The sequence below is a fragment of the Coregonus lavaretus genome, assembly GCF_964263955.1.
Source record: "Coregonus lavaretus genome assembly, chromosome: 24".
Taxonomy (NCBI): Eukaryota; Metazoa; Chordata; class Actinopteri; order Salmoniformes; family Salmonidae; genus Coregonus; species Coregonus lavaretus.
The window spans coordinates 37,997,554-38,013,313 of NC_140011.1; the positions used below are offsets into that span (position 1 = coordinate 37,997,554).

Consider the following 15,760-nt stretch of genomic DNA (forward strand, 5'->3'; position numbering starts at 1 on the left):
CCAGTACAGTGGGATAGGCAAGCAAGTGATATATGTTTCAGTAAGATTGGATTTTTAGTGTTTATAGCAATGGTTATTAATTGTACTGCAGGGATGGAACGTAAGTCTAAGAAAATTGAGGTTGTGGTGGCAGCTGCAGAGAGATATTTGGGTGTGCGAGACTTGACAGCAGAAGAGTTACAGGGAGTGTTAAGTGGTGATGTCCCATCATTTCAGATTAAGGGCATGAGGTAGGAGTGAGTTTTTAAATAGTGGAGAAGGGTGGGGTTAATTACTAGTAATAGTTTTGAATTTGTGAGTGTAGTGTTAGATGGTAGGGTATTTCTTTGCTTTGTTCTATTTTGTTTTTCAAGGAAAAGAAAAGGGAGTTGTACTCCAGTCTAGTAGGTGGCGGTAATGCAACAAATTGGATGTCAACCGCCGTTAAACCTCATTGAAGAAGAAGAAGATGGTTAGGGTATGGACGTCCCAATGATCCCTACTAGCAATGCCCATTAAAGAAGGGTTTGTTTATACTACGAATAATACGTCACTGTCTCCGCCCTCTACACACACACACCAAGGAAAGCGGGATGTTTCATCAGCATATGTGAAGTCAACGGTATTTTATCGTGCGGTAGCTAGGTCCTCCGAACACTTCAGAGTGAAGAGCAACGGTAAAGTATCTAGCAAACATCACACATTTTGCAATTGTACTGAAAAGTATGTCTGCTTTATACCTTTTGATATCGTGGTCCATGTGTTTGCATGAACTGCACGCGCCTCCGTAGTATTTTACTAGAATTCTGACGCAATCCTTTCTCGTGTGTCGTCAGATGTACTAATGTTACTATTAGCTAGCTACGTCGTTACTCGCTTTTAAAACAATACATGCATGGTTATTGTTTTGGTATTAGAATGATCATCGTCTGTATTTATTTGTTTGAAACAAATAGTTAGATGGCTACTTTGCTACCTAACCTAACATCTTCCAACGAACGTTACCAGCATTGCTCGCTAGGCGGTTGATGATGTTTTTAGGCGCGGGGAACGATAGCTAACTAGCATATTGCTAATATTGTATTGTAATGATCAATATCATAAAATATGCCGTGTGAAAAAGCGTCATTCATTATTGTTTAGCCAGTTCGCGCGAGCAAACAAACAGTCTGGAGTCAACTAGCTAACGTTATCTAACTAACTTGCTAGGAAACTACATATCAACGAACTGCATGCATGAGTGTAGCATGTAACTAAGATAGCTAACTAGCAAACCATAGACACCTTTCACAAGTTAGTGAAACAGTAGCTCGCTACACAATAGACAGGTCTTTGGGCTTGGCTTAACTGTTGTCCTGCTGCAGTTTTTTTTATTTATTTAACATTTATTTAACTAGGCGAGTCAATTAAAAACACATTGTTATTTACAATGACGGCCTACACCGGCCAAACCCGGACGATACTGGGCCAATTGTGCGCCGCCCTATGGGACTCCCAATCACGGCCGGTTGTGATACAGCCTGGAATCGAACCAGGGGGAGATGCAGTGCCTTAGACGGCTGCGCCACTCGGGAGCCCGAGCTGTAACGTTAGCTTTAGCTAAGCGCCTTTTGATGTGTTGCATCAGATTGAGTTACTGGTAGTTTAAGTTAGCTTGATGGCTGCATTTTACAGTTGTAGCTAGCCACATTTAGTTTTCAATGTGAGGACTGTGTTGAAAGTTGTGGTGTTTGACTTCAGTCTCATGTCAGTTGTGCATGGACAGGATGGTATCGCTTTCTTCTATAAACAGGATGATATCACTCTCAGTTTCAATAGTCCTAGCTAGCTATTGTTCTTCCCACCTGTTTTAGAATGGTTTGGCTGGCAATAGGTTTCCATTTTCATTTGCACTCACTGAGTTTGATGTTCAGGTTGGTCATCATGCAGAGGAGGACAATTTGTTATTATAGTTTTTAGATTTTTGTACCTGCTTACTCATTCAAGGGGTCGCTTTTTGCATTTTACATTTTATTCATTTAGCAGACGCTCTGACTTACAATTAGGTAGTGAGTGCATACATTATTTTTTTTATTTTTTTTTCTTCTTTCATACTTTGGAGGCATTTATCTGATATCCCTAGTATTCTAAGCTGATAGATGGAAATAAAATTGCTTTCGTCATGGTAATTACAGGGACTTTTTCTAAAAAATGTTTGGGGGCAAATTCTCCCTTAGCCCGGTGTATTTCCTAGACTGGTCAGTTGTCATGGGGAATGTAGAGGTATTGGACCTTGAGGAAGGAGGGAGGGACCCTGTTGGCTCGGTTCCATTGGTTTGAGGGGTTGCGCGGTTCACTCACAGCAGTATGTCCTCCTTTGCCTAGAAAACAGATTGTTCCATAACTTCAAACAGCTGGACAGCTATTGACTCTGACGCATGAAATGTAGCCGCCCATCACGTAGCTCCAAGGGTGAGCTACCCACTGAGATTAGAATGCTGAAAGGACACTCTTGAATTCCCCACACCGACAGAGCTCCGCATCTGTACCAACCTATTAAAAAGTATCCACTCCCCAATTAACACTACCCACGTTACATGGTGATCCAGTTTGTCACGTGATTCTTCTGGTCATGAAGTCAGCAGTCATTAGTCGAACATGAAATGCAGGGCAGGACAAACGTAGTACTTTCGAGGAATTTTGTATTCCAGTCATGTTGAACAGTGCACCCATTAATGGGTATGCTTGTTACAGTGAAAACGTGTTTGTTACAGTGAAAACGTGCTTGAAGAGTAGAGCAAAATCTGTTTATTAGTCACATGCACATTGGTACATTGAAATGCTTACTTGCTTAACTTTCCTCAACAATGTAGTGCAATATTGATATCAATCAAGCTGTGCAATCTCGCTCTCTACAAATCGCCCTTTAGAGACTGGTGAGGGCAAGTGACCAGCAGAACAACCTGTCGTACAACCCTTAGTTCCCACCACCTCCTCTCTATCCCACACGCCAGGACTGAGAGATACAAGAAATCCCCCATACCCTACTTCTTCCACCTTATTAATATTACTCTGTGGGTCTTCACATCTAAATTGTTTTGTAATGTTAGTCCATATCTATGTATTTAATTGTCTGACTGCCATGTGGGTATACAAAGAAAAAGAATAGTGAACTTTACCAGTGGGCATTAATACTATAACCCCTAAGCGAACCCACTCTTTGCATTTAATTGTACACTATCATAAGTAAACAAATCATTTGGTCTTCTGTGTGTTTCTTCCTTATGCTATCTTTCAGCATTAGCAAGCTTAGGACACCTTGATAACAAAAACCTAGGCTAATCATAATAACATCTTATCGTACTGGCAGAGAAGGGGCTAAAAGTAAACAGACATGTTATTGACAGTGAGAGTCAAAACAGTAACATGCTTTTTGTAGAGTGAGCAACAGTCCCTAATGAGATTAACAGGTTGGTTAGTCTTGGGATAATCCTTTTAGATGGTTGCAGCATGTTGTTGACAAAATCTCAGTGAGGCACCTAATATTCACTAGCTACTGTACTACAGAGGGAAGGCGGGGGGGCTAGTAAAAAGCACCATAGCAAAAGCCTAGATGCAATCCATATGGTATTAGGCCAATTAGCCTAGGCCTAGTTATTTGGGTCCGCTGAAGTAGTCTTATCCATTGTATACTATGGCCTATTTATTATAGAAAAGGGCAGAGGAACACTAAACTATTTAGGCCTGGAGGCTCCAACGAGCATGTCTGATTGAGCTTTCAGACTGTACATTAGAAGAGTAGAGCGTTAGCTTCTTCACAACCTGGTTTCACACATCCACTCACGTGTACACACAGGCCAGCCGCCCTCGTGAAGAGCACAAGGAAAAGCTTAGCCTAGTTGGTCTGGGTGATGCAGGGTGGCCTATCTCCAAAGCTTACTGTGTGGGCAGAACAAAACAGACTAACCCTCTCAGGCACCGCACATTAATCGCAGGCAGGGAGACTCCCAGAGGGAACATTCCCAGTGCCAGAGATGCTGCCTGCCTACCTCTAAAATGGAAACGTTTACATTTTAGCAGACACTCTTATCCAGTGCAATAAGGGATCAGTGCCTTGCTCAAGGGCACATCAAGAGATTTTTCGCCTAGTCATCTCGGGGATTCGAACCAGCTACCTTTTGGTTACTGACTAGGTGAAAAACCTGTCAATGTGCCCTTGAGCAAGGCACTTAACCCTAATTCCTCATGTAAGTCGCTCTGGATAAGAGCGTCTGCTAAATGAATAAAATGTAAATGTACTGGCCCAAGGCGCCCTATGTGCAACTCTTTAGGGGAGCAGAGCACACTCAGTATCTGTTTCAGCATGTCAGTCTTGCATAACTATTCAGTTGTTCTATCATAACCCCAGAGAGCGCAGTCATGCTTTCCGTGTTTTAAAACAGTGGTTTAAGTTACAAGGTGTACATGCCAAGCCCATGTAGACTTAAATGAGGGAAGCCATTGTGCGTGTCCAAGTAGAGGAGAGGGTATTGTTGGATGCAGTTATTTTCTACTTGGCCCCATACCAGCACTATCCTGATCCAATCACAGCTGCTAGCCCGATCAAACCCGCATTGGCTATTTTCCCTGTAGACAGTTTGTGACGGTGACTAATGTGGCAGACAATGCCTGATACATGAAGGTTGTTATTTTTGAACAATTGTTTTAATTTCCCAATACCTTCAGAGGCCAGGGGCTATGTTTATTTTATACTGACATTCCTTTTTTGTTCTGTGTTTGCAAATTGTTTTCTCAACAATCTTCCGGTGATTGTGGACTGTGTTCTATGGATAACAATATGTAGAATGGGCCTGTACACATTATTATTATTATTATAGGCCTAAGTGTCACAGGCTCATCTACACCTCCAAGTCTCCAACCTTTTGTAGAGTGTTTGTGCTGTGCTGCTGAAGAGGCAGTGTCTTAGATATGTCAAATAAGCAGTAGCCGTGATGACCTTAAGTTCTGTGCAACATGCCTAATGTTAACATGGAGCTGTGTGGATAGCTGTTGCCAGTCAGACAGGGTCATGTGACCAGAGCCTCAAATGCTGATGAGGTGTGTGTGTGTGTGTGTGATGAGGTGTGTGTGTGTGTGTGATGAGGTGTGTGTGTGTGCCACCTGCACAGATAGATGATGGCTGGCCTGTTGTGCTGCCTGTCTGGCCTTGAGCTGAAGGGACCTCCATTTGGTGTAACTGGTGCTATCATTACATTACTGATGTCAAAGCTAGGATTTGTTGTCGTTACACAAGATTGCTGTCAAAAGCTTTGCTTGAAATCGTGCAACATCGTTGTGGAACATGCTAGACGTAATATAAAGTTGGATTGACCAATTTGAAGACTTGTTATGACACTTGAGTTGGCATTGATCTAGTGTAGGGCCTATCTACTACATACAGTTGATGTCAGAAGTTTACATACACTGAGGTTGGAGTCATTAAAACTCGTTTTTCAACCACTCAACAAATGTCTTGTTAACAAACTATAGTTTTGGCAAGTCGGTTAGGACATTTACTTTGTGCATGACACAAGTAATTTTTCCAACAATTGTTTACAGACAGATTATTTTACTTATAATTCACTGTATCACAATTCCAGTGGGTCAGAAGTTTACATGCACTAAGTTGACAGTGCCTTTAAACAGCTTGGAAAATGGGAAAATCAAAATAAATCAGCCAAGACCTTATAAAACATTTCTTACACCGCCACAAGTCTGGTTCATCCTTGGGAGCAATTTCCAAACGCCTGAAGGTACCACGTTCATCTGTACAAACAATAGTACGCAAGTATAAACACCATGGGACCACGCAGCCGTCATACCGCTCAGGAAGGAGACGCATTCTGTCTCCTAGAGATGAACGTACTTTGGTGCGAAAAGTGCAAATCAATCCCAGAACAACAGCGAAGGTCCTTGTGAAGATGCTGGAGGAAACGGTACAAAAGTATCTACAGTGGGGAGAACAAGTATTTGATACACTGCTGATTTTGCAGGTTTTCCTACTTACAAAGCATGTAGAGGTCTGTCATTTTTATCATAGGTACACTTCAACTGTGAGAGACGGAATCTAAAACAAAAATCCAGAAAATCACATTGTATGATTTTTAAGTAATTAATTTGCATTTTATTGCATGACATAAGTATTTGATACATCAGAAAAGCAGAACTTAATATTTGGTACAGAAACCTTTGTTTGCAATTACAGAGATCATACGTTTCCTGTAGGTCTTGACCAGGTTTGCACACACTGCAGCAGGGATTTTGTCCCACTCCTCCATACAGACCTTCTCCAGATCCTTCAGGTTTCGGGGCTGTTGCTGGGCAATACAGACTTTCAGCTCCCTCCAAAGATTTTCTATTGGGTTCAGGTCTGGAGACTGGCTAGGCCACTCCAGGACCTTGAGATGCTTCTTACGGAGCCACTCCTTAGTTGCCCTGGCTGTGTGTTTCGGGTCGTTGTCATGCTGGAAGACCCAGCCACGACCCATCTTCAATGCTCTTACTGAGGGAAGGTGGTTGTTGGCCAAGATCTCGCGATACATGGCCCCATCCATCCTCCCCTCAATACGGTGCAGTCGTCCTGTCCCCTTTGCAGAAAAGCTTATTGGTGTCCTTTAGTAGTGGTTTCTTTGCAACAATTTGACCATGAAGGCCTGATTCACACAGTCCCCTCTGAACAGTTGATGTTGAGATGTGTCTGTTACTTGAACTATGTGAAGCATTTATTTGGGCTGCAATTTCTGAGGCTGGTAACTAATGAACTTATCCTCTGCAGCAGAGGTAACTCTGGGTCTTCCATTCCTGTGGCGGTCCTCATGAGAGCCAGTTTCATCATAGTGCTTGATGGTTTTTGCGACTTCACTTGGAAGAAACTTTTAAAGTTCTTGAAATGTTCCATATTGACTGACCTTCATGTCTTAATGATGGACTGTTGTTTCTCTTTGCTTATTTGAGCTGTTCTTGCAATAATATTTATATTCTATTGGTTACTAGAGTGTAGGCTACACAACAATTGCTTCTGATGACAAAGTTGGTCAGCATGTCTTTAACTCAGTAGTCCTCCAGGAAGGTTATAAGTGGATAGCGACGCACAGAGATATTGGTGTTCACTTCCATGTCTGCTTATCAAAGCTCATTCCACGTCAGTTCATGTTTTTTGTTTATAAAGCACTAAGGTGAAGGAATTTAATTCTAGGAAGTTAAATAATAACAGCATGCTGTTTCTTAGAAGAATGTGTGGTTTGGTTGTCTGTAGTCTGGAAACCTGCAGGAGGGGAATTAAAACATGGACCAAATCCCCAAATGGAAGAATTACTGGAATTACCAGATTAGGAGGAACCACTAGTGTGGCATCAAACAGAATTGTAATGTCCCAACTGGACCAAATATTGGCCATTTTTGCATTTTTGCTTGGGCAATTTTCTTGAATGTTCATTTACATTTTAGTCATTTAGCAGACGCTCTTATCCAGAGTTAGTGAGTGCATACATTATTTATTTTTTATGTTGTTCGCTCTCTCATGCACATGTGAACTAATCAGTTAGTGAGTTTGTTATCCCAGAGACAGTTGATTTGCAAACAAGGATTGCACACACAACAAAACAAAGTAAAAAATTAAATACAAATAATAGTAATACACGTCATCAGCAAGAACTAATAGCATAAACATTGCCTATAGATTTTCTCACACATACTCATTAATCTGCTTCCCTGCTGTGTTTGACCTTAGGATCTCACCTGCTCCATTTCAACTCGTGACGCATTTTCACCGCTCTGATCAGGAACTCCCTCAGCTTCGCAGCCCCGGCTCCAGCTCCCTCCACAGACAACCATGGTAGAAAAGATGGCCTCATTCGGCCGGATCCTGCTGCGACGCAGGGCACTGGACTGCTCCGATGAGGGAACCCGCTTCGCCCGCTGCCTCTCCACACTGGACCTGGTGGCCCTGGGGGTGGGCTCCACGTTAGGGGCAGGGGTGTATGTCCTGGCTGGAGAAGTGGCCAGGGAGAAGGCTGGTCCTGCCATCGTACTCTGCTTCCTCATCGCTGCACTCTCCTCCATGCTGGCCGGACTCTGTTACGCCGAGTTTGGTGCCCGCGTACCCAAGACGGGTTCGGCGTACCTGTACAGCTATGTGACGGTTGGTGAGATCTGGGCCTTCATCACGGGATGGAACCTCATCCTCTCCTATGTCATCGGTGAGTTGGTAGATTGGAAATCGGTGAAGCATTCGAAGGCTTCGCATTGAGCTACTATGTTCATGGAGCGAGGCTTGTTTCTAGGATCGCTTATCCTCTTTAGTTTGGTTGATGTTTTTCGTCATGTTAACTTGGTCTCCTTGGTCTTCTGTCCTTAAGGTACAGCCAGTGTGGCCCGAGCCTGGAGTTCTACGTTTGATAATCTGGTGGAGCAGAAGATATCGGTCTTCTTCAGGTCTTCCATGGCCATGGAGGTCGGGGGGGGTGTGCTGGCTGAATACCCTGACCTGTTTGCACTCATTCTCGTGCTCTTATTAACTGGTGAGGACTCCTCCAGCATTATCAACCAACATGTATAATGTTGGGGCGCTGGGAGGCATCACATAAGTACTACCCTTGTCATAAAAGCTGTAGCTACAGTAATGTGACTTGATTTGTCTCACCTAGCTAGCTTAAAGATGAATGCACTGTCGCTCTGGGTAAGATCGTCTGTGAAATGACTAAAATGTAAATGTAGATTAGCATTAATAATGCCATCATGTTGCTTCTTCTAGGGCTGCTGGCATTTGGAGTGAGTGAGTCTGCCCTGGTCAATAAGGTTTTCACTGGGATCAACCTGGTGGTGTTGGGCTTCATCATCATCTCAGGCTTTGTTAAGGGAGACACAGACAATTGGAACCTCACCCTGGACAACTTTGTTAACACCTACACCAACATTAACACCAACACCAACGGCACCAACACCTCCAGCATATCCAAAGAGTGAGTCCTCCATTTAAGATGGATGCCAGCTGAGATTTAGCCATACATTTCATTATAGAGCAATGGTATGGAGTAAATGATGTTTGTATGTGACTAGCTATGTTTGAAATATAACAGTAAAACCATGTAATTGGCATTTGTCCCGCTGCCTCATCTCTGTCCCTCAGGGTTGTGGATAAGACGTTTGGCTCAGGTGGTTTTGCTCCTTTTGGCCTCAGCGGCATCCTGTCTGGTGCTGCTACCTGTTTCTACGCCTTTGTGGGTTTTGACTGCATCGCCACCACCAGTGAGTTATTTACTTTGCTCCAGAGCTAAACAAACTCTTGACAATTTAATACTTTCTGAGAAGTAGCCATTATTTACTATTTTACACCTAGGGTTACTATACATAACTTTAACCCATTGTATAAGAGATTCTCCAAAATTAAAATTGTCAAGGCATTTATATATAAGTTCTAGTTGTACTTTATCACGTTATTTGAGCTATTTACTTTGCACCAGAGCTAAACATTAGATAGGTCCACCTCGTTTGTTCTCAATAGTCACTTACATTGCATTATTCAAAATGTCACTTTTAAAATGGTTGCCGATTTTTAAATAGTTGCTGACTTGAAGTTCTCTTTGGTGGTTCTCTCTCATAGTTGTGCCTTGTGTTTTTCCCCCCAGGCGAAGAGGCTAAGAACCCCATGCGTTCCATCCCTGTGGGTATCGTGGCCTCTCTACTCATCTGTTTCTTCGCCTACTTCGGGGTGTCTGCGGCCCTCACTCTCATGATGCCCTACTACCTGCTGAACAGAGAGAGCCCCCTGCCAGAGGCCTTCAGCTACGTGGGCTGGGCTCCTGCTCGCTACATTGTGTCTGTGGGTTCCCTCTGTGCTCTCTCCACCAGGTCAGTTAGGCTGATAGACCACACTATGGCTACTGTTCTATAGCTCACTTAACGGATCCAATACACTCATCGGTACTTTAAGCACTCTGTCTTTGCTATGTAGTCAATGTTTTTGTTGTTTTCCTAGCCTGCTTGGGTCCATGTTCCCCATGCCGAGGGTTATCTATGCCATGGCTGAGGATGGACTCCTGTTCCGTGGCCTGTCACGCATGAACACTCGCACCAAGACCCCCCTGATGGCTACCATCGTCTCTGGCTGTGTGGCATGTGAGTTCAGCCCTCCACCCTCTCTCTGTTCATTCATCTGGTTTGACACTACTACCTCTGGGTTCCACTGTAGTCATTTCCTGCTGTTCTCTGTGTTCGTGTTTATGTATGAAACTATGAATGTACAGCAGCATGAGGGAAGTCCGTAGAAAAATACGCTCTGATCCGTGGAATGCTGTTTTTTGTTCCATTGTTTTTGAATGCCGGAATAACTAGTGTAAATAACCAACTTGATGGAGTAGATTGTCTTTATATAGTGAGTATGATGGTAATGCTGATTGTCACCGCTCCCTGTAGCTCTGATGGCCTTCCTCTTTGACCTGGCTGCCCTGGTTGACCTCATGTCCATAGGGACACTGCTGGCCTACTCACTAGTGGCCATCTGTGTGCTCATCCTCAGGTGGGTGATGACTTATACCACATTATTTTATATTTAAAATATACTATAATGCCTAACCTAGCATTTGTGGTATTGAAATGGTGATTATTCTCCTATACTGTGGTTTGCTCATGGTATTTCACATGGCATGCTCAATGTGAATAGCTCCCATTTCCCAGGAGTCTGACCCGCTCTGACCTGTCTGTTTCCAGGTACCAGCCCGGCACCCTGAGCTCATCCAGTCAGACTGAGAAGCTGGTGGAGTTGGTTGGAGGGGAGAAGGTGGCCCGGGGGGACAGTGGCGATGAGTACGATCTGGAGGATCGACCCCTCAGGGAGAAGTTCACCCCCCGCCGCCTCCTCTTCCCCAGCAGTGCCTTACCCACCAAGACCTCCGGGAACATAGTCTATGTCACCACGGCCATTATCTGTGAGTGACACCTCTTTCTCACCCACACTTACCGTCTTATGCAGTTGACTATGGGTTGTTTTCAAAGCAGCTCTTTTTTGAGACATCTCATTTTTTTCTCTCTCTCTTTTTATCCTCTAGCGGTGCTCATCACTGTGCTGTGTGTGGTGCTGGCGGGGAAGCTGGATGAGTTGATCGAGGTTCAGCCTGTGTGGGTCACAGTATGTGTAGTCCTGTCCTTGCTCTGTACCCTTTGTGTCATAATCATCTGGAGGCAACCAGAGAGCAAGGAAGCCCTCACCTTCAAGGTCAGTTTCTGAGTATTTATTTAATTTAAACAGGTGCAGTGTGTATTCACTTGATATGCAGTAAAATGGTGCCTAACCTGTCCTGCTTCCCTCTAGGTGCCCCTGCTGCCTTGGCTGCCTCTGTTCAGTGTCTTTGTAAACATCTACCTCATGATGCAGCTGGACCTGGCTACGTGGTGCCGCTTCGCTGTGTGGATGGCCATTGGTGAGTTAACATTACATTATACACAATAGGAAATGTTTCTAAAGTCACAATAGAATCACATGCTAAGTCTGTTTTATGAGCAGCAGAATGTTAACTTAATAACCAGTCCTCTTACTCCTTCCCTCAGGATTCACAATCTACTTCTTTTATGGGATCTGGCACAGCAGTGCGGCAGCCAGCAACACCCCCCGGAAATATGAGCCTGCCCTCCAGACCAAGAAGAAGCCTATCTACCTGGGGGGAGACGAGAGTGAGGTGGAGGGGATGAGCCCCTGAACGGCTAGGGGCTGGAGGAAACCCCACACATTATACCTCTGCAGTGAAGGCAGACAATTCACCTGACTGACACTGCAATGCGTCTCTCTGGTTTTGTCTTTCATTTTTGGGATATCTCTGTTTTAAGCTTTATTGGACAGTTGAAGAGTAATATTTTTAACACTCGAAACATTAACATTACTAGTGATTTTATTTATTAGAAGTTAGTCTCTTCCAAGTTGGTGTTGTTGGCTGTGGCCGTGCCTCTAATTGTTAGCCCCTGATCTCCTGCAGCGATATGAACTACAGCTGTACAGGAGTGTTGGTTAGGGCCGTGTGTAAACAGGGTACCAGTGTGTCTGTGGGGTTTACAATCTTGGTCAGAGCCTCGGTGCACTTGGGTCAACAGCACAGAGTTAGTGGATCAAGGCCTAATGCAGGCGTTTTGGGGATCGCTAGTGTAGACAAACTGTCCTCCGTCACCTGTCACACAGCAACATATTTAACAGTAAGGCCTTGTGGCAGAAACTAGTATTTATTGTTGGTATCAGCTTGTTCCGTAAGATGGAAATATCACCACCGAGACATGGAACTAAATATCCTAAAATGCTAAAAGCATTTATGAACAATCTGTTGCCAGTGATGTCTGTGTCATTTATAATGAATTTTAAAATGTTTTTAAACATATGGTAAAATAGTCCAAGTAATTATGTAAGTTATCCTCTTCATGGTGGTTAGCCCCTGTGTTACTGAAGCAGTATATGCACGAGGTTCATCCAAATAATAAATGGTGGTGATGTAGCTATGCCTTGACGGGTGATGGAACGACATCCTGGCACCGCTACAATTAGCTGGCTGTTGCATCATCTTCATTTGATATATTTTGGGATGGGCTGTCCTGTACTCTTGTACCCCCACCCTTCATGTATCTCTGTTTATCTTTCTGGAGTTTTGCTTTACAAATCAGAACTACCCTTTTTATATGGACATACTTGAGTTTGAGATCTCTGCCTCGAATGCTTGAGCTGTCTCCTACAGATGTTTAACAAATACCAATACCCTGAGGGTCTATAGTATACAGTGCTCTGTATTGAGTCTTAAAGGCAGTGATTTTAGTCCTGGTCATGCAATACCACTGATGTAACTTTAGTTGTAGCTTCTTGTGAAAACATGTTCACAAACATTTTTAGTTTCCGTTGAAACTTGTTCTTGGCAGATTGGCTGTTGAGTTTGCATCATTTTATCTATTCATTCTATTCTGTAGAATTGTTTTTTTTTATATATATGTAATGTAGTTTAGTTCTGTTATGCATTTCAAATGACTTTAATCAAGTAATGTGCTTTATAAATGTGTTTATTCTATTCTTACATGTACAGTTTTTAAAGTACTCTTGATAACCCCCTTGCTTTAACGATTTATTGTATATATCAAAACTTTTGCATCACCAAATGATTGAGACTTCAACTTGTGATTCCATTTGTTATTAATTACTAGTTGTGGTGCTGCTTGACCAAAATACAGTGTGCATTGGAGACACTAGGTCAAGGACACAAGGAGGTTGACCAGCAAAATGTGGTCTCTAAATCTGAAGTATATTTGTGCTCAGCTGCAAAGACACAGGAGTTGGTGAGGATAATTGAGTTCTATGGTTTCTTAAAGGAAAATTCCACCCAAAAAGGGATGCATCATATGATGCTAAATGCTTCATACTGACTGTATTTAGAAAATTATATCTTGAAAACTTGATTGCTGACATGCAAAAGGTTTTGGGCCTATATCAACAATGGACTAATGAAACAAATACCACAATAGTTTTTGGGTGGAGTTTTCCTTTTAAGTGAGTTGTTGTAGTACAGTAATAACTAATGTACAGTATGTGTATAGCTGTATTATATTTGTATAATGCTGTATATTATACAAATGGACATTAATTCAAAGGAGATGTTTTATACTTGTGCTTCTTGGCATTCATTTTGAAATTGTTTCTTGAGGGCTTGAAAGAATCTCCAAAAGAAACCAGTGCCTGAAAATACCTCCCGCCTCAAAGATCCCAGTGGCTGGTAAACCAAAACTCATACCAAGCCATAGTACTGATTGATCAGTACTACTCTAAATGCTGTCACATAAACATCAATTATATTTTTTGTCTTCGGTTTTATATACTGTAAATATATGCATGTCATGTATAAATTAGCTGTATTTTTTATGTTGTCTTTTCTAAATAAAATGTTAATTCTATGCCTTTGTTGATTCTCATGGGTAGAGGAAATTATTTTAGTGTTAAAATTAATTAAATACAATTATTTATAAAAATGCATAAGCTTATCAAACCAAGAGAGGGAAAAATCCATATCCATTTCCTCCTCATCTACAGATTCACAACATTTAAATGTTGCAACGGCATTGTATGCCTACCTGAAGGCATTTCATTTGGTTCATGTGATGAATATGACAAATGTTCAGATTCTCCTGGCCTTGCTCTGTGCCCTTTGTCATAATCAAGGAAGCCCTCACCTTCAAGGTCAGTTTGAGTATTTATTTAATTTAAACAGGTGCAGTGTTTATTCATGGCTTACAACAATAGAATCCCATATGATTTTGCCACCATATTATTTGAACTTTACATTTTGTGCCTTGTGAATGTTGCCTTGTAACCATTCACAAGGTCAATTATTTAGTGTGTGCTGCCCTCTTGTGTTTGTATATGGCATTGTACTAATGGAAACTACAAACAGTTGTTTCAAATATAGAACAATAAGACCGATATTTCACCTGATGTATAAATGTGAAGCATCCGGTTGACGTTTCCGCTCACTACCAAATATGGTGATGAGAGGAAGCCCAGTGGCCGGCTGTAAGAGAAGATTGAGCGTGATGTATTTTGGCCGACATTCTGCTAATTTTCTCATCGATTAAACATTTGATCTCAATACATTTTTCTGTTTCCAAAACTAGAATCTGTTACGAACAGAGTGGATAACATTTTGTAGACTTTACCCTTTGCCAAAGTTGTAAAAAATGGCGATGTTTAGGAGCGCATGGGCGAATTGAGTTATTGCACATGCACACTTCACAGAGTAGGCGTTTCCTAACGGAAATATGCAAATACATGCTAGAACGCCACCTCCTTGCTTGTTCTGCCCTCTGATTCATTTGCTCCAATTGGAAACGACAGGCTGTGGTCTATCTGGGGTTATTTTCTTATCAAATGTTCACAATTTAATAGGGAGTTCATAGCATCTTTGTAGTACAAATAGATACATCACTTACTTTACATGAATGTAGTCTCCAGTGCTTTAACCTGCAAGTACACTACATGACCAAAAGTATGTGAACACCAGCTCGTCGAACATCTCATTCCAAAATCATGGGCATTAATATGGAGTTGGTCCCCTCTTTGCTGCTATAACAGCCTCCACTCTTCTGGGAAGGCTTTCCACTAGATGTTGGAACATTGCTGCGGGGACTTGCTTCCATTCAGCCACAAGAGCCTTAGTGAGGTCGGGCACTGATGTTGGGCGATTAGGCCTGGCTCGCAGTCAGCGTTCCAATTCATCCCAAAGGTGTTCGATGGGGTTGAGGTCAGGGCTCTGCAGGCCAGTCAAGTTCTTCCACACCGATCTCGACAACCCATTTCTGTATGGACCTCGCTTTGTGCACGGGGGCATTGTCATGCTGAAACAGCAAAGGGCCTTCCCCAAACTGTTGCCACAAAGTTGGAAGCACAGAATCGTCTAGAATGTCATTGTATGCTGTAGCATTAAGATTTCCCTTCACTGGAACTAAGGGGCCTAGCCCGAACCATGAAAAACAGCCCCAGACCATTTTACCTTCTCCACCAAACTTTACAGTTGGCACTATGCATTGGGGCAGGTAGCGTTCTCCTGGCATCCGCCAATCCCAGATTCGTCCATCGGACTGCCAGATGGTGAAGCGTGATTAATCACTCCAGAGTCCAATGGTGGCGAGCTTTACACCACTCCAGCCAACGCTTGGCATTGCACATGGTGATCTTAGGCTTGTATGCGGCTCCTCTGCCATGGAATCCCATTTCATGAAGCTCCCGACAAAGTTTTTGTGGTGACGTTGC

At 42.8% G+C, this 15,760-nt stretch overlaps 1 protein-coding gene across 1 annotated transcript; it reads left to right on the plus strand.

The window, feature by feature from the left end:
• Positions 1 to 567: 567 nt before the first annotated feature.
• Positions 568 to 13,908, plus strand: LOC311099958 (cationic amino acid transporter 3-like). The gene is made up of 12 exons (XM_084140678.1): positions 568 to 656; positions 7,727 to 8,195; positions 8,355 to 8,516; positions 8,750 to 8,957; positions 9,125 to 9,243; positions 9,624 to 9,846; positions 9,974 to 10,113; positions 10,411 to 10,513; positions 10,705 to 10,922; positions 11,043 to 11,209; positions 11,306 to 11,414; positions 11,542 to 13,908. Exons 2-12 carry the CDS (start codon positions 7,829 to 7,831, stop codon positions 11,688 to 11,690), a joined length of 1,965 nt encoding a protein of 654 aa, XP_083996804.1. The 5' UTR covers positions 568 to 656; positions 7,727 to 7,828; the 3' UTR covers positions 11,691 to 13,908.
• The last annotated feature ends 1,852 nt before the right edge of the window (positions 13,909 to 15,760 follow it).

Excerpts from the sequence above, each read along its gene's own strand:
- LOC311099958 (XM_084140678.1), top strand. The coding sequence starts at position 7,829 with ATGGTAGAAAAGATGGCCTCATTCGGCCGGATCCTGCTGCGACGCAGG. Across the intron at positions 9,244-9,623 it reads TGACTGCATCGCCACCACCA|GCGAAGAGGCTAAGAACCCC; the intron begins GTGAGTTATTTA and ends TTTTCCCCCCAG. Across the intron at positions 11,210-11,305 it reads AGGAAGCCCTCACCTTCAAG|GTGCCCCTGCTGCCTTGGCT; the intron begins GTCAGTTTCTGA and ends GCTTCCCTCTAG.